The sequence below is a fragment of the Amblyomma americanum genome, chromosome 2 (genome assembly GCF_052857255.1).
Source record: "Amblyomma americanum isolate KBUSLIRL-KWMA chromosome 2, ASM5285725v1, whole genome shotgun sequence".
NCBI lineage: Eukaryota > Metazoa > Arthropoda > Arachnida > Ixodida > Ixodidae > Amblyomma > Amblyomma americanum.
Genome location: NC_135498.1, coordinates 158,993,815 through 159,017,255, shown reverse-complemented (window position 1 = coordinate 159,017,255; position 23,441 = coordinate 158,993,815). Strand labels below are relative to the sequence as shown.

Here is a 23,441-nt window from a genome sequence, read left to right as displayed (position 1 = left end):
ATGCGCTCAACCAGTGCTCAAGTGTATTCAAATATGACTGCAACAGACCATACAGAGACGCAGCAGCAAAAAACGCAATGTCGTCCGCATAGACGTAAGTTCGTACATGGCGGTGGAGAGGAAGTGAGCTCATCAGAATATTAAAGAGCACAGGAGAAAGAACAGCTCCCTGCGGTACGCCTCGCGTTTGTCTGTACCTCTCTGAATGAACACCATTATGGACGCCAAAGAATTCCCTCTTATAAAGAAATGCAGATATCCATGCAACTATATAATCTGGAAATTGAAGAGACTGTAGCCTATGTTTCAGGATGGAGTGTTCTACACTGTCGTAAGTTTTGGTGACGTCTAACGTAACCGAAGCCGCGACCAATCGTTGACGACGAGCAAGGAGAGTTCTGCTCTCAAGATCAGCATGTACATTCCATATCGAACACCGTGGCCGGAAACCGAGTTGGCACGGGCTGAGTATAGTTTTGCGGCCCACAATGGCTGACACCCGAATTAGTAACACCCTTTCTATCAACTTTACCACGTTTGATGTTAAAGAAATTGGCCTAATGTTATCCAATTCATAGCCTCCACCCTGATTTTTAAGTAAAGGGATCACCTTGGACAGCTTCCACTCAGAAGGTATCCAAGCGTGTTTGAGAGAGTAGTTTATTAGGTGCAATAAGGAGTTGGGAGACTCTTCAAATAGAATCTTGAGCATCTTTGTAGTAACACCATCAGGACCAGAGCAGCAGCTGGCAATCTCTGGACAACTTGTGAAAGCTCTGATAGATTTACTTGTGAGGCATTATCACTTGGCACGACTGGTGCAAACAACAATGGGCGCAAAGTTAGTAAAGACGAGAACCGCTTTTGCAGGCCTGTGGCTATTAATTCAACCGCTTGGATAGCTTCTACAGGTGACATAACTAATGACTGAAAATTATGAGAGGACATGAGCTGTTTCCTAGACCGTAGAAAACCGAATATTGCACGTCGGTTTGCCCGCCTTTGAAAGATAATGAAAGTGTTCTGAGTTATATTTTCCCTTCGCGCGAGAAACTGTGCGTTTAAAGGTGGCTGCAGTAAATTTATAATCCCTCCAGTTATTAGGGCATTGGTTATGAAGAAGTTTTTTCCATGCTGCCTTCCTCCGCCTGCAATCTCTTGTACAGTCCGCATTCCACAAGTTAGAAGGATTCCCCTTTGTTGGCCTCACCAGGAACTCCGACTTTTTACGGCTTTCCTCAATAGCCAGACATATGCCTGCTGACTGGTGGACCTCGGCGATGTTAGACACTGAAGCAAGGGCAGAGCGCAACGCCGTCTGAAATCTGTCATAATTTACATGTGACCGCAACTGAGAAGACGCCGGAGTAACACGACATATGATATCAAAATGAATAGGTATATGGTCACTTCAGGTTCCGCTATCAACAGTCGACCAATTCGTTACGCCAATTCCAGGGCGAATGAACGTGAGATCTAAAACAGATTGAGTGTGTGAGCGCAGATAAGTGGCCGATCCTGTATTTAAGCACACCAGGTTGTGATCAGAAACCCAGTCCCAATGGCGCTTGCCGCATGTATTAGTCCTAAAACCCCACGACACATGGTGAGAATTGAAGTCCCCAGCCACGAGAACTGGGTTTTTACAGTTAGCGAGTAACAAGTCCAGAGGTCTAACATCCTGGACTCCATTGGGGAAATAACAATTTGCTATTGAAAATGGAGAGCACCCAGGAAGTACAAAGTCTAGTGCCAAAATCTCACAGTCAGGAGACATTTGTTGAAAAGGTGCCATAGCCCTGTGGCAAAATTTTGAAGAGACTAAAGTTAGTAAACCCCCGTCTCTTGACTGGCGGTCTAGGCGAAATGAACGATAATTTTTTATATGAAAATGTTTTTCGGTTGAAAGCCACGTTTCTTGCAGAATTATGACATCCGGATTAAGCTGGGCAGAAATGCAGTGTAATCTGTGGAAGCGGAAAGAATAGAGCGACAGTTCCACTGCAGAACTCGCAACGACGCTATGGTTGCGAAAGTCTAGCAACAGCAACTGCCTGCTCCAAAATGGTATCCTTGGGTTTAGTGCCAAGCTGCTTCTTTGATTTGGGCAGGGTGCCCAGAGAAGACAACGAATGAGACATGGGGGACCCGCTGCGCTTTAGAAGCCGCGCATCAGGCTCCACCATCTCGGAATCATACATTATACCAACATCCCTCGAAGTACCCGAGGTAGGTACAGCGGAAGGGGCAGAAGTTTGTTCCTGGGGTTGTGATGCTACTGGAATTGGAGACCGGATAAGAGGAGAGGGAATTGCTCTCGAAAGAGGTGCCAAACTGGCCTGCACGGCATGTGTAAGCTGAGTCGCTAGAACGTTCGTAAGGCACTCCGACACATTTGCGACAATCTTTTCTACCATTTTAGACATCGAAGCCTCCACAGCAGCCGCAATTGCCTGGGACAGCGTTGAGTCTAACATGACATCTTGCCGAGCGGTAACACCGGCATAACCGTGGGCACGTTCTTTCACCTCTGTAATAGTGTCACGGCGCGAACAGCGTTTCCTGTCAATTATCTCCGGAATTTGGATTTCCTGAGCTCGAGATGGACAATTTGAGTAGTTTGCAGAGTGAGCACCACCGCAAAGGCAACACTTCTCATTCTTCTCAGTGCAGGTGCTCCTTGAATGTCCATCCCCACAGTTGCAACACCTCAAGTTGGATTTGCAACCGCCGGCGCTATGTCCATAGCGCCGGCAGTTGTTACACTGCAGAGGCCGAGATGATAACGGGTCTACCCGAAAAATTAGAGGCCATCCCTTGATTTCAGAGGGGCAGGAAGTGCCCGCAAAGGTAGCAATAAATGATTCAGTGGGCATCCGCAAGTTGTTTACATCCCGGCTACAGCGGTGCACAGCAACAACACCTGCAGCCGACAGAAGCTCAAGAGTCTCTGCCGGAGACAGGGAAGAGTCTACGCCTCGTACAATACCTTTCGTGCACGCCAGATGTGAAGGGATGAAGGAATTTACCCGAAGGGAGGCAAAGGATGAGGAGTTTAGCAAATCTCTTACACAGGCGAGGTCTGGCGATCTGCACAGAATCCCGCCGCGTCCAAACCGGCGTACCTCTGAGATTGACTCATAATGAGAAGTCGCCGACTGGAGAGCAGCCGGAACAGCACCAGGGTTGTTCATCTTTATTGCACCACTATCCTTAGGCACCAGCGTGACAGGGATACTGCCGACACCACTGCGCAAAAAAAGCTTCCAACGGTAGCAGATCAGTGGACAGAGAAGCCGACCAGAGGAGCTCCCCTGGCCGGGAGACTGTGTGGACATAGCCCGGGTTTACTGCCTTACCGCGCAAAGATGCAGAGATAAAATGCCACAACCAGCCACCCGAAACTTAGCCGATCGTTCCCAGCTGAGCAGAGCTTCAAGGACCAGACGGCGCTTCAGCAGACCAGACGGACCAGACGGCGGGTCAGCGGGTCAGCGGCGCAGTTGGTTGAAACAGGCGCATAATAAGGTCGCAGGAAAAACGGCGAAGTGATGGCGACCTGGCATCGGTCACCACGCAGGGCCCGCGGTCAGAAAGGTTACTCAGATGCAGAACTGCAAAGAGGGCAAAATGCCAACTATTGGGGCAAGTTGTTACTACAAGTGTGATCGCACAGCGCTAAATGGGTGTAGCGCACAGCGCGGCTGGCAGTGCGCCTGATACCGAAAAGTGCGAAGTGTCCCCAGCACGCGCTGGTTAGAACGCTCGGTTATGTCCCATCTTTTCTTTTCTATCAATTATTACATTTTGACTTAATCATTATTATTTAATCCCTCTCTTTATTATTATTCTTATAATGTGAATAATTCTTATAGTGTGAATAATGTTTCATTTTAAGCCGCATCATAAGAGCCTTTCTGCAGTGGAAGGCCGGCATCGAAGCGGGGGAAGTCACTAAAGAAACAAAAAAAAACTTCGTAGCTTGGGGTGCGCAATCCGAACCCGCTGCGGCGCTAAAATTCAATTCCGCTGGCCGCTGCTTCAGAGAACTACGCCATCGCCACAGCTTTTAAGCATATATTTATTGCATTAAAAATATATTCTATTTACATTAAATAAGTTATTTACAAAGTTTTTAGGAAATTCCACGAAACACATTGCAACAAGACAGAGCAGCAGAGTACTAGACGCGAGGTAAGGCTGAGCACATCACCAAGAGGGAATGCCACTCCGATTTAAAGTCGGTCGGTTCATACAGTTCCCTCAGATTAACAATCAGTTGGTAGAAATGTTAACACCCTGCATGCCTGTATGAACTGCCAAGCTCTTGAACTGTGCTTGCAATGTCGTCGTCTTTGCCACGTACCCGTGTTCACGCGCGTTGAACTGCCAGTCTCTCACGCTGTAGTTTAAAAGCATGGTCTTCCTCATCTCCCATTCGTGCGCGTGGAATCGTCATCAGACGAGCATGTAGCAAACCGCAAGAAATAGCGGGAGATTAGAAGCAGTGAAATTCAGAAGACCCAGTGCTATCGCAATGTCATCGGGTAATCATTAACTGACCCTCAAGCTTTCCTTGTTCTGAGTCTATTCTATGCTAGGACTTATTGTAATTGTAGTGGTAAACGCTACTGTATTTTTTTATAAATATTCTTGGCGTACATTAGTTTTTGTACACAGACACAACAACGCGCTCACTCATTTTAGCACTGCATATAGATAACAATGAAATGTTATAAGTACAGGGCACATGCATGAACGCAGTGCGTGCCCAAAGTAACGGCAGAATGATATTTTGGGGCTCCACTCGTAACTGTCTCGGTTTTGTCTCGCGCATTAACTCAAACCACACACACATACACGGAGGACGCACAAAACAATATAAAGATCTAACCTGTCGTCCAATAGTGCCTTGAGGGCTTGTCTTCCGTCAAGGCACTACTGGACGTCAGTAATATTGCCAGAAGTTGCCGACTACAAAATTACCTCTAGTTTTAAAAATGACTGTTATTGAGGGTGAGGGCGAGGGAGGGCCGGCAATGTGAAGGTGAGGGCGAGGGAGGGCCAGTGATACAAAACTGAGGGTGAGGGAGGAAATGTAAAAATTAAGGCATTTGCCCACCTCTGAGCAAAAGCAATACGAACATTTGGAATATAACATTGAAGAAGGCAAAAAAATTTAAAAAGTTCATTAAATAACGAAACTGCGAACAATAACAAATACACTGTGGCCATGGCACAATATCAGGAAGAGTATGAGCAAAACGGAACATTCTATACATACATCTGTATTTCAGAGGAATGGTTCAAAAATGGAACAATGTAACGAGTGCAGAGGTGGTACAAAAGTGACGGGCAATACACTGCAAGTGTGACTAAGGATGAAGATAACATAAAAACAGCTTTTGAATTTATTCTGATCGCACTCAGTTGCAATACCCTCAGGCAGCTCATTCCGCTGTGGCGGATGGCAAGAAGGATTTATGAAAAGAATAAGTGGAACCATGTATACGCTGTAGGCATAGGCTGTTAAAAAGTGGCGTGATGTTCTTTGGAACAGAGTAGAATTGTGTAGTGCAAGTCAGGAAAATTGTATATCCTGTGGAAAAGGCAAATTCGGGCAATTTTTTGGCGATACGACAGCGACGCTATGTCAAGCGATTTACCGCCCTTTTTAAAATTTACGACTCAGCAAGTGTCTTCAGTGATGCCGCTCCTTCGCGTGCTCAGCTTAGCCTTCCTGGTGATTAATCTCACCATGTTTCAGACCCCCCCCCCGAGGCATACTCTCATGCCTGTGCAAACAAGCTCTACGCTGGGGATATAATAAATGTAGGAATTGTTGTCTGCAGCCACATTTCCTCCTATGAGCGAGAGGTCTCGATCGCGTGCACCGACAGAATCATTAGCTGCAACCATAGGGAGAATACTAGTAACCCGGTGTTGCACATTAAAACAGCGAATGCATACTGGTCTGGCCTATGTTGGCACTGCTGAAGAGCTCGTCGCACTTGTCAGCTACACCCATAGTGATGAAAAATCATACTGCAGTTTTTCGCTTGTGCGGAAATTCGCGACAGGAGAACAAGTTGCCGCCTTTTAACATTGTAGATGCCTAATATATCGTCTAAACGTTGCCAGGCCCATATCATATAATATGTAGTGTTTGGCGCCTCCTCTAACCGCACCGATTTAGGCTAGACTTGACAGACTGACCTCAGTTGATAAATTAATTGCGGGAAATATTGCCAGGTTCAGCTTCCAGTGGTGGCCTGTCCGGTTTTAATGATTTTTAGTACCCTTTTCTGCCTCATAGGTGTGAGCACCGCTCTGGTGAGTCTCTCCGCAACCACTGAAGATTAAGGGCTGGGGGTTGGTTGGAGTACTATTGTGGAAGGTGGCGGCGAAGTCTTATCCTGGTGAGGGGGCGTGTTTTGTAGCGTGAGCTACACTGGCCGAGGTTGAGCGTTTTCGCGTGGCTCCTGGAGAGCCGTGCTGCGCATGCGCGAGGAGCAGTGACTTCACACAGCGCACAGCTGGCGCGCGGGAGCCGCCGCCGTCGCGCGCCTCGCCGCTCATAGCCGCGTCATAGCCGCGGCAGACGGACTGGCGCCGGCGCGTGCCCAGCAGAGCGGCTCCGTTGAGCAGTAGCCAAGTCTGACGCTGCGCCGGAGCCGCTTGATAGCGCCTCTCATTTTGTGCGCATGCGCAGTGGTATCAGTGGGGGTATACATATAGCGGGGCGTTTGCCAGTGTGGTATAGTCATGGAATAGGAGAGCGAAATTGCTGCTCAGCGGCTCAGCGGCTCAGCTTAGCTCACGCTATATGTGTCCTGGCATAACCGAGCTAGGCCACTGCTAATTTTTCTTCCTATTTCGGCAAGCCTTTTCACGTCGTTTAACCTTTCCTAGCACAGCTTCGCTGGTCCTTGGTTGGAATTAAACATCACGCCACACCCTCGCTCAATCTTCCTGAGCTGTTGGTAACCATTTTGTTAACGCCTCTTAATCGCCAGCCGTTGCCTACAGACAAAATACAGGCCACACTAGTTTTACAAAACAATTCTCACAACATGTTGCTCTAAACGGTACCATGATGGTCGGTTCAAGAAACATTTTTGCAATGTTTTTTTTTTATTAGAGCGGTTATTCGGGAGTACGAGAATGTTCTCCAACGGTTCTGGAAGGAGTGAAATGTTGGATTTCATTGCTCTTTTAATGCAACCGTTCTTGGCTCTACCATTCTGGCATCGCTGAGGGATAACGCAATCTCCTTTGTGCGCCTTAACCTGTTTGCATTAAGCCTGTCTCGTTAGATATTGCAAAAGCTATTGATGGCTTTGACATGCATTAGTGAAAACTGGCGCATATTCTATTCTGAGTGGCAGATTAGCCCGATGCCTTTCGTTTTGTTAGATGTCCGAGCAAGCAATGCTTGCTGCTCACATAAGTGAGTCTTGCATAGCTTAACTATTTCATGTACGTACTATGTGCATGTCTCGCCGCAATGCTCAACCCTTAAAGCCAGCGGATCTTCGACTCAAATGTTCGCGGAGCAGTCGCTGAAGCAATACCTAACTTTTTCCGCAAATCATTTATCCTCATGAACATCATCAGCATAGCTATGTGCTCTGCAGCAACTGGCCTCCGTAAATATTCGTCCACTTATTTGCCCCCTTTGGTCACCTTATCGCAGTGAAGGTCGAAACCGCAACCGCTCACTCAGCTTTCTGCCGCCCCCTGCAACGCTGGCCCTCGTTTGGAATACAATCCGTTACCATAAGATACCATCGGTTGCACTGCATTCACATTCCCTGCACGTGCCCATTTTTTAGTGATTTTAACTACGATATCAATCACTAGCGTTTTTCCCACATTCTTTCTGCTCTCACCGCGTCTACAAACATTACCTCAATCATTTTCCTTTCCATGGCTCACTGCGATGTCTTCAAATTAATTTCAAGACTTTTCTCTAGCCTCCATGTTTCGGCCGCATTAGTGGTAATGGCAAGATACAAAGTTTGTGTACTTTCTTAGGAACACTGGTAAACTTGTATTTATTAGCTGGTAGCGCTTGCCAAATGGACTTAGCCCAATCTTCTTCTCTTAGTTATATCACAATTTGGTCCGGGTCGGCTGTTTCTTCTTCCCTAAGGAGATATATTCAGTACAAATGTTCCATGCTTCGCTTGCAGTCGTAAACTGTTGTACCGTTTCGAGCCTACAGGACACCGGTTTAGATTTATTTATATTAGTTTAAACATACCGCTCTGATTTGCTTTCCTGGTCCTCAATTATGCTTTGGATTTAGTCACTGGAGCTACTTAGGCAGTCTCATAGTCAAAATCGGAAATTACTGATGAATTCTTCGTTGACATCTATTTTTAAGTTTTCCTAACGGTGATGGCGTAGAGGTGGAGTATCCACTTAATGTGTAAGAAGATCGCGGGTGAGTCCTGGCGCCACACAATTCTCCATCGGGTTAAAAGGAATCCGAGTGTCTTTGCAATTGTATAACCACTCCAGGGGTGTGGCCTGACCCTGCCGATGCGAGCCGACAACGGACCCTCTCAAGAGCTCTGATGCAGTACTTGGCTACCGCCTCCTGAATAAATACTAATGACACAGCCAGGTCTTATAGGCACTTAGTGACTTTTACACGAGGAGCACCCTCTTGTCAGTGAGCGGTAATAATATCTTTATGAGCTTGCTGTTGCGTCCGCCTTGTTGCATCGGCAAGCCCGTTTGCAGTGAATGAGCCACTTGTGCACGCCTACACCGGCTGGACCCGCTAAAGACGGTGGAGGAAGACGAAGACGTTGGTCGACCTGCTGCCGCCTCAGCTCTCTTTCTTTACCTAATTTTGCCTAATTTATATAGTTTTATCTCAATATTCGAGGACGGCAGCACTTTCAAGGCGGTACTGTCCCTATGGGAAGAGTATGGCTGCTCCGGCGCCTGCATGCCTAAAGGGACCTCGCCAATCAAAGGAGGCTGGCTCGGAAGAGGTGGCCATGGCTTCCCAGGCCGTGGAGCGACCAGAACATGGAGACGACCGCCCGTTCAGTGAGACCTCATCGCTTAGTAGGGATGAATCTACGATCGTGGACGGTGACGAGTCAGTGGCCGATATGGCTGACGTAGACGACGAGGCCTTCAAGTTGTTGAAACATCGCAAGCAACGAACGGTCGGGATCCCGGTAATGGTTGAGCCCAGAGAGAAAGTTGTTGATTTAAGAGAAAGGAATCCCATCTTACTTTTCGCGGCCATTCAATCACCGCTGGGATCAGCTCTAATACGTAGTCGGTTCACCATGCACGGGGCTCTTCAGCTGGATGTCTCGACGGAAAAGCAGGTTGACAAGCTCCTGCAGTGCTCTCAGATTGGTGACATCAAAGTTAACGTGCGGTTGCCCCATTCCTACATGAAGGACACCTGTGTTATCAAAGTTGTACCAAAGTGGTATTCAGAACGCGCATAACTTGATTTTCTGAAACCACAAGGTGTTCTGCACGTGAAACGACTCGTGCGTCGTGTGGAGTCTCCAGAAAAAAAATGGGCTGCGAAACCTACCAACTCTATCGTGCTGACATTCGCTCCCAGCTCAGAGCCCCCCGAAAAAATTGATCTGGGATTTACAAAACACGCAGTTGCCTATTTCGCTGAAGCTCCTCCACGGTGTTTTATGTGCCAACGGTTTGGGCACGTGGCCAAAGTTTGCTCAAAGTATCGACGCTGTAAGCGGTGCAGAGGCGACCACGACTTTAAAACCTGCAAGGCAGATTTGGCGTGCGCCAATTGCGGTGGTGATCATCCAGCGAGTTTCGGAGGCTGCCCCTTCCGCATGAGCGCTCTGCACCGTCGGATATCCTTTATTGCTGGTCCCAAAATCCAAGCGACTGAGACCCCTGTCCCATGGTTAGACGAGTTCCCAGTGTTGGAGTCTGATGTTGTTGTGTTACCCAACAATGTCCCTAAGAGGCCTCAGTCCAGCAAAAAGCCAATGTTCATTGCGTGCGAGTTGGTTGTTCGACCTCCAGCAAAAAGTGCCCAAGTTCCTGAGCGACCGGATAACAGCCGGACTCGACAGCAAGGGGGACTCTCGTATACACAAGTGACAAAAATACCAGCTACTGCGGCCAAGAGTGTGTCCCCGTCGGCAACTTTTGACGATGTTGTAACTGAGCGCGTTGCGCAAAATAAGGAGCTGAAAAATCAAGGTGTGTCTGAGCTTCTTCACATTTTGTTTGGGGTCCTGCGTTCACATGTTCCAGCGATGGCACCTGGTAACCTGAAGAACGTCCTACAGGTTGTGCTTTCTTTTGAGTCCCTAATTACAACCTTCGCAGCGAACTTCCTTGCCATCTAATATAGATGATGTTAAACCTCGTAGATCTAATATTCACAGAAAAGTGCCTTTTATATAGCAATGGAACGGCATTGGGGATTTTAAGTCGGTTAGCTGAACTAAAATTATTTTTGAAAGAGACGTGCTTCAGTATTGGCCCTGTCAGAAGCTGGCCTGCCAAGCGGCAGATGTTTGACTGGATATGTCGACCATAAAAACCACAGCATAAAGTAATTTCCTGCAGGAAGTGCCGCGCTTTAGATAAGAAGAGAAATTCCACATGCTTCTATAAGCGTTGCCGATCTTAGCACGGATGACATTGAGGTAGCGGCTGTGAGAATACAGCTCGGCTTTCGAACCCTTTCTATTGCATCCGTGTACGTGTCCCCGCGGAAGAAGGTAGCATTGGATTTGTTTCTACAACAGCTCTTCGGCCGCTGCCCAGCTCCTGGAAGCATCTGCGGTGATTTTAACGCCCATCATGCCGTCTGGGGTGAGAGGAACACGGATTCTTGTGGACGCAAATTCGTAGACGTTATTGACAGTTTGGATCTGTGTGTTGCCAATGCCGGAGGTCCCACTTTCTTCCGGCCTCCAGCCTCAGCGACAGCTATAAACCTGACACTGCATTCACCTGACGCCCGCGTGAGGTGGTCAACAGCGCCTAACCGCATGGGAAGTGATCACTATTCGATTTTTGTGTTTGCTGCCGAGTTTCGTATGCGTGGTCCTAAAATTAGCACCGTGGTCAATTGGTACAAGTACAGAGAGCGCCTAGAATGTGTTTCTGGTGATTTTATTGACAAAATGACTTCTAGCAAGCTGGCAGCAACTACGGCGGTCAACTTACCTGATCATTTTCCGGCCCCGTATTTAAAACTTTGGAACCTTTGCGCAGCGAGAAGGGCGGAGTGGCAACTCGTGCGGAAGAACGACAACAGGGAACTGAAGACGACTTCATTAGGCTGAAGTCTGTCATTATACGGCACACGAACAAGCTCTAAAGGTCGTAATGGGCCTCATTCTGCGCTAATTTGAGTGTGTTCTCACCGATGACGAGAATATGGCGAGTTATTGGCAGCCTTGCTGAAGAATCTCGCCCTATGAAGCCTTTTGAAGCTCTTGCAATACGCAAGGAAAAACCTATTGCGTGCTTCGCAGAGCAATTTGCAGACGCACTCGTACGTGCTAATTCGGGAATAGATATATATACACCACGTGATTCCTCCAGGTCTCATGGACGTCCCGTTCACGCTTCGTGAGCTTCAGACTGCGCTCAATGGCCTGCGGCGCCGGTGTGCACCAGGTCCCGACGGCATCACCAGTCAAATGCTGAATAATCTGCCCTCAGAACTCAGGAAGGAGCTCCTCAACTTCATCAATCGAGTTTGGGAGACTGGCGATGTTCCTCCGTCATGGAAGGTGGCACATGTAGTTCCAGTACTGAAGCCTGGCAAAGACATGACGGACCTTGCCTCGTATCGCCTTGTGTTATTGACCCCCTGTGCAGCTACGTGTGTGGAGAAGCTGGTAAATGAACGCTTATCGTTGTGGCTTGAGGACAGCAAGCCACTGCCAACATATATGAAAGGATTCTTCCGAGATCTTAGTGTCCAAGATAGCGTCTTAGACTTGGCGAGTAACATTGAACACCAGAGAGCTTTCGGCCTTTCCACCTTAGCCATTTTTCTTGACGTTGCGAAAGCTTACGACAACGTGCTTCAGAGCTCAATTCTAAACAATTTGCAAGGCATGGGCATACAAGGTCATATATTAAGATTCATTTACAAGTTTATAAGTGATCGTGCGGTTCGTGTTCGATTAGGGAGTACCTTAAGCCCCGAAAGGGTTCAATCACGAGGTGTGCCTCAAGAAGGTGTTCTTTCCCCTACGCTCGTTAACGTCATAATGGCTGGCCTTCTCTATTCGTTGCAAAAAAAAATGCAGGCAAGTGCGTATGTCAATATATGCTGAAGACATGTGTATTTGGATTACTGGCTACCAACACAAGCGATTAGCGCTGATAGCTCGACAGGCTCTACTTTCGGTACAAACGTACCTTCAAGGTGTCGGATTGTCTCTATCAGTGGAAAAATCCGGCTTTGTTCTGTTTCCAGGTGTAGGAAGACGTCAAACGCGGTTGAAGATAGACCTCGGTCACTCTTGCATCTGTCAATTCAACCACACGCGTTTGCTGGGCGTCATTATTGACTGCCGTCTACAGTGGCAGCGCTTCCTCTATTTTTACAATGCCTGCCGAGTACGGCTGATCCGACCGTCCAACACCCTCTGCTATCCTTCTTTTCTGCTCCCCACCATCAGCTAGCCTTCGCGCCTGCTCTGCGCCTGTGAGGGAGAGTGCCATCTTAGTGGCGCCTGACGACGGAAAGCGGACGAATACAATTTTTTAAACTTCGTGAGGCGGCGCTCTGCATCCCTCATAGTAATCAGGCTGCCTGTCAGGTATTGGCGCGTCACAGAGCGCGCCGTTCGTGGCGCTGCTCACCGCGGAGCCGCTGCAGGCGCTGGTTTTAAAAGGAGCCATAGAGAGTGCGGTGCGGCGCCGTTGGAATTGTAACGAAAGGCTGTGGCGACTTGTTCGAATCATGTTTGCCTTTTAGCTACAACGCTGAAACATTCCGGGAGAGGTACTGAAACTTCTTGGCAGAAATATGAAATCAGAGGGTAAAGGTAGCTAGTAATACGTTTTACTCTATTGATTTGCGATTCAATCATGTTGAGTAAGCAAAAAATGGAAGAATGAAATAAAGAAGGAATGATATATCTTCCCGAGATGGCATTGTTCGAAACTGCTATGTAGCAGTAGCTTTCACGTCATAGCTCTACTTTTTGCAGGCTAAGCTGTCGCCGTTACGACAAAATAGATAAAGATTTTTCTCTGTGCGTGGCAGACTGCAACTACGATTGTTTTAAGAAGCGAAAAGAACTCCAGTCGAAAATGCACGGCGCAGCAGCTGATGCCGAAGCATTTCGGACCTTCTGCCTGGTCTTGACTACAACCACTCGCTTATAAAACGATGCAAAACTAAAAAGAGCGCTTGAAGGAAAGGAGGCAGATAAAATCGAAATCAAGTCCGCTGGAGCACGTCTTCAGACGCAGTCACCGTAAACGCCGACCACAAGGCAGCGTTTCTTCTGCGCAGCATCAGCGTTTATTTTACCGTCGTTGTCGCACACACGAGGGCGTACGAACTGGTTGTCCAGAAGGGCGTTAGATGTGTTTTGTTTCGTTCACTGCTGTTCCGCTCGCGCACGAGATGCTTTGTCCTCCTCGAGCGTACATACGTGGTTGGGCTACAATGCATATTTCTCAAGTCGGTAAATAAGTGTCAATAGAAGCAAATACACAAATTCTAGAAATGTTAACCACTATAACACAGAGTTGTAATGTGTATAGCAGCAGACACGTGCAAAGTATTGTATATGCTATTGCTGAAAACAGTTGTAAATGTATGTAGACAAATGCACGTGTACGTCCCTCTCTTTTCTACAAACGAGCTTAAAATTTCCCACACTTCGCACAAAACTGAAAGCAGCATCCGCGCACTGAAAGCAGCATCCGCGCTTGCCATAATCAACTGGTGCCATTTTAGTGCTGCTGCGAGGACACCTCGTCAGCGTCGCGGACCACGCCACTGATCCGTGCAAAACAATTTTCGTTAATCATGGTGCCGTGAAACGAGCAAACGTAACAACTTACAACGCTCTATTTGTCTGGCAAGGAACTTCACCCTCAAGTGATAGGCGGAGCGAACGCCTAAGCCCACCTCTGCAAACGGCGAGCACAGCAGCTGCTCCAGCCGATTGTCGTCGAAAAAAGCGCTGCGTCGCGGATGAATCGAGAGCTACGGAAGAAGGGGTACGAAGCAGGAATCTGACAGACACGTGGTGTAGGTCTGTAGTATAGGAGTAGGGGAGATAACGCCAGCACCGCGCGACCTTTAGCAAGCATGATACAAGCAGTCCAACCTAAAGTCGCAGGAACGGGAAAAGTACCGCATTCGTTTTCTCTCGCCGGCGGGCCAGCGCGCGGACCATTTATGGCGGGTATGACCACGTCACCGCCGAGAACGAACCGGGAGTGCGCGCGCGCTCCCGATTCGTTCTCGGCGGTGACGTGGTCATTACTCGATATAAATGGTCCGCTCGCTTCTTTCTCGTGGCCGCCGGCACACAGATCATCCGGAGAATTACGTAGCACTTGCTCTTATGGGCGAGATAAGCGTGCACAGCATTTCCAGTCACGTAGTGACGCTTGTGCATTCATGCCTGCGTAGAGACTGCGCGCGGCCGTCGCTTCAGCGGCGCTGGACCAAGTATGGCGGCTCCGGTGATCGTTGGGGTACTTTTCCCGTTCCAGTGACTTTAGTCCAACCAACTTGGTAGCGCCGCAGCGCGGCAACTAACTGTAGTGAGGCGTACCGGCGTCTCCCATGCGAAGCGGGCGATGCGGCTGGCATTGTAAAAATAGCGGAGGCGCTGACAGTGGCGAAAAGCTGTCGACGCGATTGTTTTATCTCTATCTTCGAGTCTCGATGTGATCCGTCGAATTGCAAGTGAGCAATGGGGAAACCATCCTTCTTCAATTGTCAAACTTCATGAAGCGCTGGTGTTCAGTCGCATAATATATCAATTACCTTTCATTTCCCCCTCGGCATCACAGCCTGAACGTCTCGAAGTTGTCCACAGAAAGGGCCTAAGAAGAGTCATTGGAGTTCCACAGGCGGCTGAGAACAAGGCAGTACTTCATGTGTCTCTATCGAAACCTCTTAGCCTTGTCGCTTCTGAGAGACTACTAATGCATCTTGGCCGCCTAGGAGCGACAGTAGCTAGGTGATCCCTTCTCCAGCGGCTCTGCAAAAGATATGAGTCGAAGGATTACTTGACACTCTATACCCTTAGTTCTCAGTTTAGGCCTTATTGTCCGAAGGCAAATGAAACGGTTGAAACCCCCCTGGTCTTCACCGACCATCGACTGTAAGGTCACAATTCCCCATATGAGCGCAAAGCGCAGCTCTCCTTTGGCAGCCACGCGTTCGCTTGTACTTGAACACTTGGAAACAGAGTATACACGCCATCTTCAAATTTTCACGGATGGTTCTGTGGACAAGGTCAAAGAAGCTAGCTCAGCGGCTTTTTACATTCCTTCTTTGGACTGTAAGTGGTCTGTACGCTTTACTGCTGTCGCATCCTCCACAACGGCCGAAAGTGTTGCTATTAAGGCGGCTTTACGGAAGTTGGGGTCTTGTCCGGCTCAACCTGTTGTCATCCTAAGTGATTCAAAATCTGCCCTTAAGAGGATAGAGCGCGGATTCTTTACTGATGCTTTTTCTATAAGCTCTCTGCGCTTGGTGCAGAATCTGCACAGCAGAGGCCTTACTCTATATTTCCAATGGCTCCCCTCTCACATAGCAGTGAGCGGCAATGAGGTGGCAGACAATCTCGCCCATCAAGCTCTGTCAAGGAATCCATCAAAAAAGTTCCTCAAGATGGAAAAGTCTCTACAGGAAAACGGTGCTCGATCATTTCAGTACCTCGTGGAGTGCGCCCCACAAGCCATATGTCACCAAGGGACTGAGAAGATTCCAGGCGACTCTACTACATCGAATTCGCACGGCCTCTGCTCGCACTCCTGCCTGGATGCATAAGACGGGTATAGCATCGTCTCCGCTGTGTTCTTTATGTGGTGTGTGCGGGGATATCGAACATTATATTATGTACTGCCCAAAGTACAACGCGGAAAGGTATGTGATGTTCGCTTCCTTCAAGAAGACAGGAACAATTCACAGTACAGTTCAGGACATTGTCTACCCGAGTGAAAACCAGACATGCAGAAGGAAGGCCGCACGCCTTCTTTTAACATTTCTGCAGGACACTGATCTTGTTTCTAAAAGGTGACAGCAGGAACGGACTATGGCATACTGTGATTGAATGTGTCCGTAGGTGGTGTCTTCTGGGGTGGACTATGTTATACTGTGAGTGAATGTGTATGGATTTGGGCACTACGATGCACTATGTACTACTGTGATTGAATATGTGCATAGATGGTGACTTCTAGAGTGGACTGTGATGTGGAATGTGTGGAGTGATTGTGAGCACAGATGTTGACTGTGGCAGAGGAATATGTGCTATTATAAGAGACTGTGCGCATAGCGGGGTAGATACGACAGGTTTTAAGACATTATTAACATAGAAGGGACGCTACGGTGGAGCAATTGCCGGCAGAATAAGCAAGGCGAATCCCAACTGTAGCATTCAACACCTCAACTCAACTCAACCTCACCAGCTAAAGAGAGTGGCTCACCATTCTGTTGCTGTGAGTTGCTTCTCTTGAACCTCCAAGCTTCTCCAACCGGGCACATCTAGGGCAGCGAATGCGGATGTCCGTCAGGGCGGAGACATTGGTGAATGTCTCTTGAGATTGAACTGGGCGACGGAGGAGCGATCGCTATTTTCGTCCACATAGGATTCTACATTTTTGCTGTGGTCACAGTACAATAGTCGACGAACCGAAGAACTACTGGCACCGTTGCTTGTGGTAGCAATATCTGCTTGAACCTGAAGTGCCCGAGTGTAGAGTATCACGCTGCGGCCGGTTCTATTCTAGAAGAGGGGAGGGTGGCAGTCCGCGAAGGCTGCCCTGCACAAGAGGAGGAAAATAGAACAAAGAAGGTGCTTGGTCGTACTTTTGCTTCGTCATTGTTTTTAAATTATTTTCAGGGCTTTTTGAGCCTGCTTCGTTACGAAGTTATTTTCTATATATATGATTTTGAACACTCCTGCAGTGAAAGAAGAAAATTATTTAATTCCACGCAACGCCATAATAACCCGTGTGCATTTTATGCAGCACTATTTTATGCATCCACTACCACCTCGTTGCGTTTGTGCTAACACAGCTGTTATAAAGTCTATGTATAACTGCAGGCTGTGTCATAAACAACCTTGCATTAATGAAAAACGATGAGGCCTCGATTACACTTCCTGAGTTACACGAAAACAAAACAATCTATGACACCCGCAGACCTGAGCCTTGGTATGTTGAGAAATGCCGTAAAAATTGCGGCCAACAATTGGTGCGACATGACTTTTCTACATTATTGAACCACTAGTACTGCCGCGAAAACCTTGCTCTGGCTGGCATTTCTTTCAAAAATTGAGCCAAATACTCTGTAATAGATTTGTTGATATTGCAGTTTTGCCGATTCGTGTCAATTACACCATGTTTAGTTATTTCTTTTCACTTGCAGTCCCTCTGCGTTCGACTGAACCATGTTTCCTGTTATGAGCTCATGCTCTTTTTTGTCTGTTTTTTTCTACCGCAGATGCATTACATGACGCGCGTACATTCAAGTTTGTCTATGCTTAGTATTCATGTTCTTATTATTATATTTTTTCGTTTTATTTGATGTCATGCTCCGCTACCTTCTATGCTGCTCTGTAAAGAGGAAGCTGAGACCTCTCAAGCTGTTTGTGCAGCTTTTTCCCTGGCCTTCCTGGCAACACCTTGTTGCGGAAATAAACTGTCATACCTTCAAAGCTCTTATAAAGGGTAACGTATTTTACGAAGCTGTCATCTATACTTGAAAATACGCGGGCCGATCCCTACTATCAAGGCCAGCTTAGAGCTCTGTCGGCGAAGTGTACCCCTCTGAAGGCCATGCATTTCCTTAGTAGATTCACAATGGACAGTGACCCATTTCACGACGTTCGGCTCACAGGCAGGCTTAGAGCAGAATACCCCTGTGCTTATGTTAGGCACTGGTCCGATCTACCTGAGCAGAGGTAGATTCGACTCTGCTCAGTTGCACATGTTCATCTGTTCCCATGGACGGACCGACAAAAATCAGTCGACATGGCAGACCGGACACCGGACGACAGTACAACGGAAGCAGACACCCTGAGATGGTACACTAAGAAAGTGAAATTGAACTGTATAATAATTTTCATACATTCATTCATGGGTATGGCTAAAGTGGCAATGGCTAAAGTGGCAACAAGCAGATTTGCCTTTACTGTCGCACCATGGTCTACCATATGAAAAGGCGAAAGCCATTGCGGGCGTGGACAGTCTGACATCTTGTATCATGGGCACCGATTGTGGAAATTCTGCGCCACATTTTCCCAGTTGCTGCCGTATTCGGATGGAGTACCCAAGTTCGTGGTGGTGTCTGTCGACGGTGGATGCTGAAGTGTAAACCTCCTGCGAGTACCCCTATGTCAGTGCACGTTAAAAAAGCTACAGGGCATAAACATTATTACGGAGACCTTCACTAAGGAGCACTCGTATCCCAAGTCCAGGCTCCAGACACAAATCCACAGGCACTACTGCCTGCGGCAAAGCAGAATTCTCAGAAAACCAGGCGCCTGAAGCTAACACGCACTGGGTCGATGGTGACACACACTGGCAAAGAGCAGCGCTGGGAGCAGGACTTGTATGGGGACACAAGATATCGTTGGCGCCGAATGAAGTGTTTTGTTTCCTTTCCTCGTGATGTTCATGACCTTTTTTTCTTCGCACTACGACAAGCCTGCTGCGAATTCAAACCAGACAGACGAATTACATCAGGCAGCGCACGGTAACTAATTGTGAATTTTCACTACTATAGTACATCACCCCTTTCTTTCAGCCGCAGCTGTACCATCAATGGAAGAGTAACATTATTCGACGCTACAGAAAATGAATGGCTTGGCAGATGATTCTACTGGCGTCGGCTTGTCGCGTGCCATGCAGCTGCCTTCCTTGTCAACTATCAGTGCGTTCCGGAGTGAGCGTACCCCTGAGAAAACCTAGCAGCACATAAAGCAGATATGCATACATCGCGCTTTGTTTGGTCACACATGCTTTGCGTAGCTGAGGGTCTGGCTTCTAGTGAAAGCAGTATTCACGGTTGCCGTCTGAAGTGCGTGGACCTTAATTGCCGCGCATTTAAAAGTGTCTTGACTTAGACGGCGGCATGGCAGCCAAACTCGACTGGTCGACATTTATACTTCTATTCGCAATGATCACTTTCGGCAAGTGCTGCAAATCAGACCCTATGGATGGTACGTAATTTTGAAGTGCTAATTTTTGTGTTGTTCATTTATTTATAACGCTGTCTTTCCTCTATATTTAGACTTTCTAGGCTAAGTCGAAAGGTGCAGCATTAAAATACACTACTACAAGCGACGAGCGAACAGGTGCTCTAAAGAGGGGACGCGACATTTAGATCATGTAAAGTACGTAAGATATCAAGTTCATAAGAATAGTAATTGATTGGGCACACTAGTAGGTACAATATTTAAAATATTGAAAACTTTTGCACCTGGCGCGAATGTTTAAGTCCACCACAAATGTAATAAATACATCAATATGCTGTGAAAGTTCTAAATCAGCTTGCTGACTACGAAATATTGAGCGAAAAGCAATCCTCGAAGCAGCCGATCTTGTGCTTCACCCTGCTTTCTCCTGGACTGCAGCGCATAGGAGCGGCCTATTTAAAGGCGGCCAGCAGCGGCGTCGGCAATCCAACCGCTATCAGGCCGGTAGCAGCCGCAGGGCAAAGCGCGCTGATCTCGCCGGTTCGCCGCGGCTTTCTTTTCCTCCAGAATTCGCACCTCCGAGGCTGCTGGGCACTATAGGAAGGTGCAGGGCCCCGAAACGAACACTCGAAAACATCACTCACCTGCGGGAACGGGGGGAAGGGGGTGAGTGGCTCTATTGCAGAAACGAATATCTCGTCGATGCCACGACTGCTCATAACTTATGACTAAAGTCTAGAACACCCTGGAGCAGAATTTCACCGCGTTTCCAAATTCGTTCGCACGTCCAGGTTTTTCGGCGTGACTTGAGAAGCGAAGATCAGTGTCTGTTCTGCGTCAGTGTATGCTGGGTGAATGAATGTTCGGCTTCCCTACTAGCCCAAACAGGTGGAATAAGCGCTCATCTGGACACCTGAAAAGGGATTGCTGGGTGGCACCCTGCTTCTGGTGTTTGTAAGATCTTCTTCGCTTAGCCATATCGTGCGCATTCATGAAATAGGCGCGTCACCGCCTGCTCGTGCGTGCACCCACTTGTACGGTGATTGACGCAGGCATTTTGCCCCATGACGGCACCAAGTGTTATTCGGTGTACCAGACGCGGACTGATGAAATGAATGGCGGTCACTTGGATTTGTCTCTCAGACGCGCTTAGTTGCTGCATAGAGATCACAGTTATCGAATGAAATTCGCCGTGCTAATTAACTAGCCGTCTTTGCAGTAGTTTCAATGGTAATGTGCGCCTGATTTGGTACGAATTCGGTGAATGAGGTTTGGATGAGGAGGAAGACTATTTTTCACATTAAAGGACAGCGCCTCCAACACTACACTGCTATCGCTATGCCTGGTGACACCTTTCCTTGGCAATGAATGGAAGACCATGACAGGCCATATAATGGAGCCGCTTTACGGTGCGCCTGCTCGACTGGAGTGTTGCTCTCTCCATGGGACTTCAATCCGGCAGTGGTCTTGCCATAATTGAAAGCACCTTGTAAAAGGCGCGCCTAGAAAAATTGTTGCAACCAAGAAAAGTATTTTTTTTTCTATTCTTTCTCCCGTCAAAAAGTTCGCAGTTGTGCTACAAGTATCCTTTAAATGTCAAATACTCGCAATATATGTGTTTTAGGAGCAATCTAATAACTGAAAGCGGGGACTGTATTCCGCTGCGGAGAAAGAGAGGGCGTTTTCCGGGCTTTAGCATCCGCTCCATTTCCAGAAGCAGTAGTCGCGTAGTATAGCAGATATTTTTGCTACAATGGCCGCACGCGCTAGTTCCGAACGTTGAGCAACGGTGGCGCCACGCATCCGTGACACGTAAGGTTCCTTTATAGTACTGCGGTGCTCGGCGACGCGCGAGGTGTTCGTACGTGTTGGATGCCAGCAGCCAGCTGCATGAGGAATTCAGGAGAACTGCACAAAGCTGCGTGCGTGACGGGATTCATGTTTTATGGCTGCCGCGGGTGAGCTCCCTATAATAGAGACGTTTAGAATTTAGTTATCCTTTCGTTTAGGGGCATAGGGGAATATCGGGGCGCCAGTGCCTAGGCCCAAGACAGTAACGTCCCTCCCTTTGGCTATTGTCCTGCGCCTGAGTACTGGCGACCTGATATTTCCCTATTCCGGTAACCGATAGAATCACCTTATTAAAAGCTCTCTATTATTAGTTTTTCGCTATCATAACCAACCTCGGCCCCGTTAAGGGTGCTCTTGTGATGCTCAGCTATTTCAAGTGACTTTTTACCGCTACAGTAACCTACACAAACTTCATGAGGCTGACAATATTTTCAAAGAATTCACGACGTCCCTCGCGTACCACACAAGCGTTTGGTACCGTCACTCATAAATGCCTTCTTGAGATCAAGATACCTTTTAGGTGCTTATGTATCTGCTAGAGCGGGGCACTAAACACGAAAAAGACGTCGGACACCGGCATCAGCCCCGTTACCCACGAAACAACGCAGACCGCTTTGGGGCTCCAGTGAATTGTTACAGCTGTGCTTCATTTCCCCTCCTATCATAAAGCGCCGATCTCACACTGTAGCGCAGTCAGAAGGACAGTTTGATGCATAGATGTGAAGGGAGATGTGCTTGTGGTACTACAGCTTTTACGTGGGAGGTGGTTAACGAGCTTGGCAGCGTATACATGCCCGCGACGTGAATAACTCTGGGCATTGGTTGTCGGAATGAGTGCACTCTGGCGTCTGAAAGGATATCGTAGACGATGTCGCTAAGTCAACGCAGATGCTTTCACGGGCTGAAAAAATGACGCAAAAGGTATTCGGAATGACCCCGAAAAGAAAGGAGAGAAATTGGCATATGCTTACAGCCTGGCATGTAAATGGCATACAGCTGGCCATCACTGTACCGCTGACATCTTTTTCATGCTAACATGGCATTTGCCCCGCTCATGTTGGCATGCAATCTAAGCCCCTGATGAAAGAATGCGACGCCGTCCCTGATAAAGGTAGTGCTTGCATACCGTAGGAATATTGGATCCAAACTGGACGAAAGAAAATAGAATGAATCACTTCATTTCCTAAGCAGCGATACTACAAGAACTGTCCGATAGGAGTATCTCAGTATAGTTTGTACGGCCGTTCTCGGAGTAATGGAAATCGTTCCTGTGAGCATTCTGTTGAGTCACTCAGTAAGTCTACTGGTTTCAAGATGATTTCCATGGTTTAATGTGGTATGCGCCTCTTACTTTCAGAGCTTTCTGAGTAAGCACTGCGATAAACGATGCATTGTATTTATTTGTTCAGACAACCTCTGGCGCACTAGTATCAAGGAAAGGGCTATCCAGATAAATGTCTCGATTCCACAGCGGCATATCGGCGAAAAGCCTTTGTCTCACAGTGCCGTGTTAGTTAACCAGCGGAGACCATAATCAGCCAGTTTGCCGGGCACGTCGTCACCGAGCGCTGTTGGCAAAGTCAGTAGGCGCAGTTTCAGTACAAGCGCAGTTTTTTTTTTTAGGACGCCGTTATGAAATCTAGACGAAGAGAATTTGCTCACGAATAGATGAGGGATGGTACGAGCATTCGCTTAAGGTAGCCGTTAGGGGCTGTAGGTCAAGGTCATCCCTCTGTTGCCAAGCGAGGGCTGAGGCATGCAGCTTAAGCACGATGAAGATCGGCACCGTCGTCGCTGTAAGACAGATTGGTCTGGACAGGAGCTTGTTATTGGCGCTCAGCATTTCTTTCTGTGTTATGCGTTGTTTCCATCTTGTGTTTAGGTATTCTCAAAAGCATAGTATTGAAAGGCCCTTCCTTTTTGCGCTACTTTTACACGAATTTCACATCGACCCCTTGTATGCGGACCATACAATAATAGCGGTGATCGCTTATAGCTTTTAATGAGTCAACTTCACAAGCATGGTCAAAGCTACCCGACGCCAGAAAGTACGGCTACGTATCTATTTTCTTTTCGAAATAGCTCGCCTTGTACCGCTATCAAGGAGTTTCCGGGGGTAATCGCACCTTTGGCGTCGTACTACCGCTGCACATGAAGAGCATCAAGAAAGAACTGCGTGAACGAGTTACGGACAGCAGAGAG

General features: G+C 47.8%; 1 protein-coding gene across 1 annotated transcript in view; it reads left to right on the top strand.

The window, feature by feature from the left end:
• Positions 1-19,317: 19,317 nt before the first annotated feature.
• LOC144119198 (uncharacterized) overlaps positions 19,318-23,441 on the top strand; it is a 29,375-nt gene continuing 25,251 nt past the window's right edge. Inside the window, exon 1 of the mRNA XM_077651882.1 lies at positions 19,318-19,412. Coding sequence (XP_077508008.1) covers positions 19,325-19,412 — 88 coding nt within the window. The 5' untranslated portion in view covers positions 19,318-19,324. The remainder of the gene's footprint in view (positions 19,413-23,441) is intronic.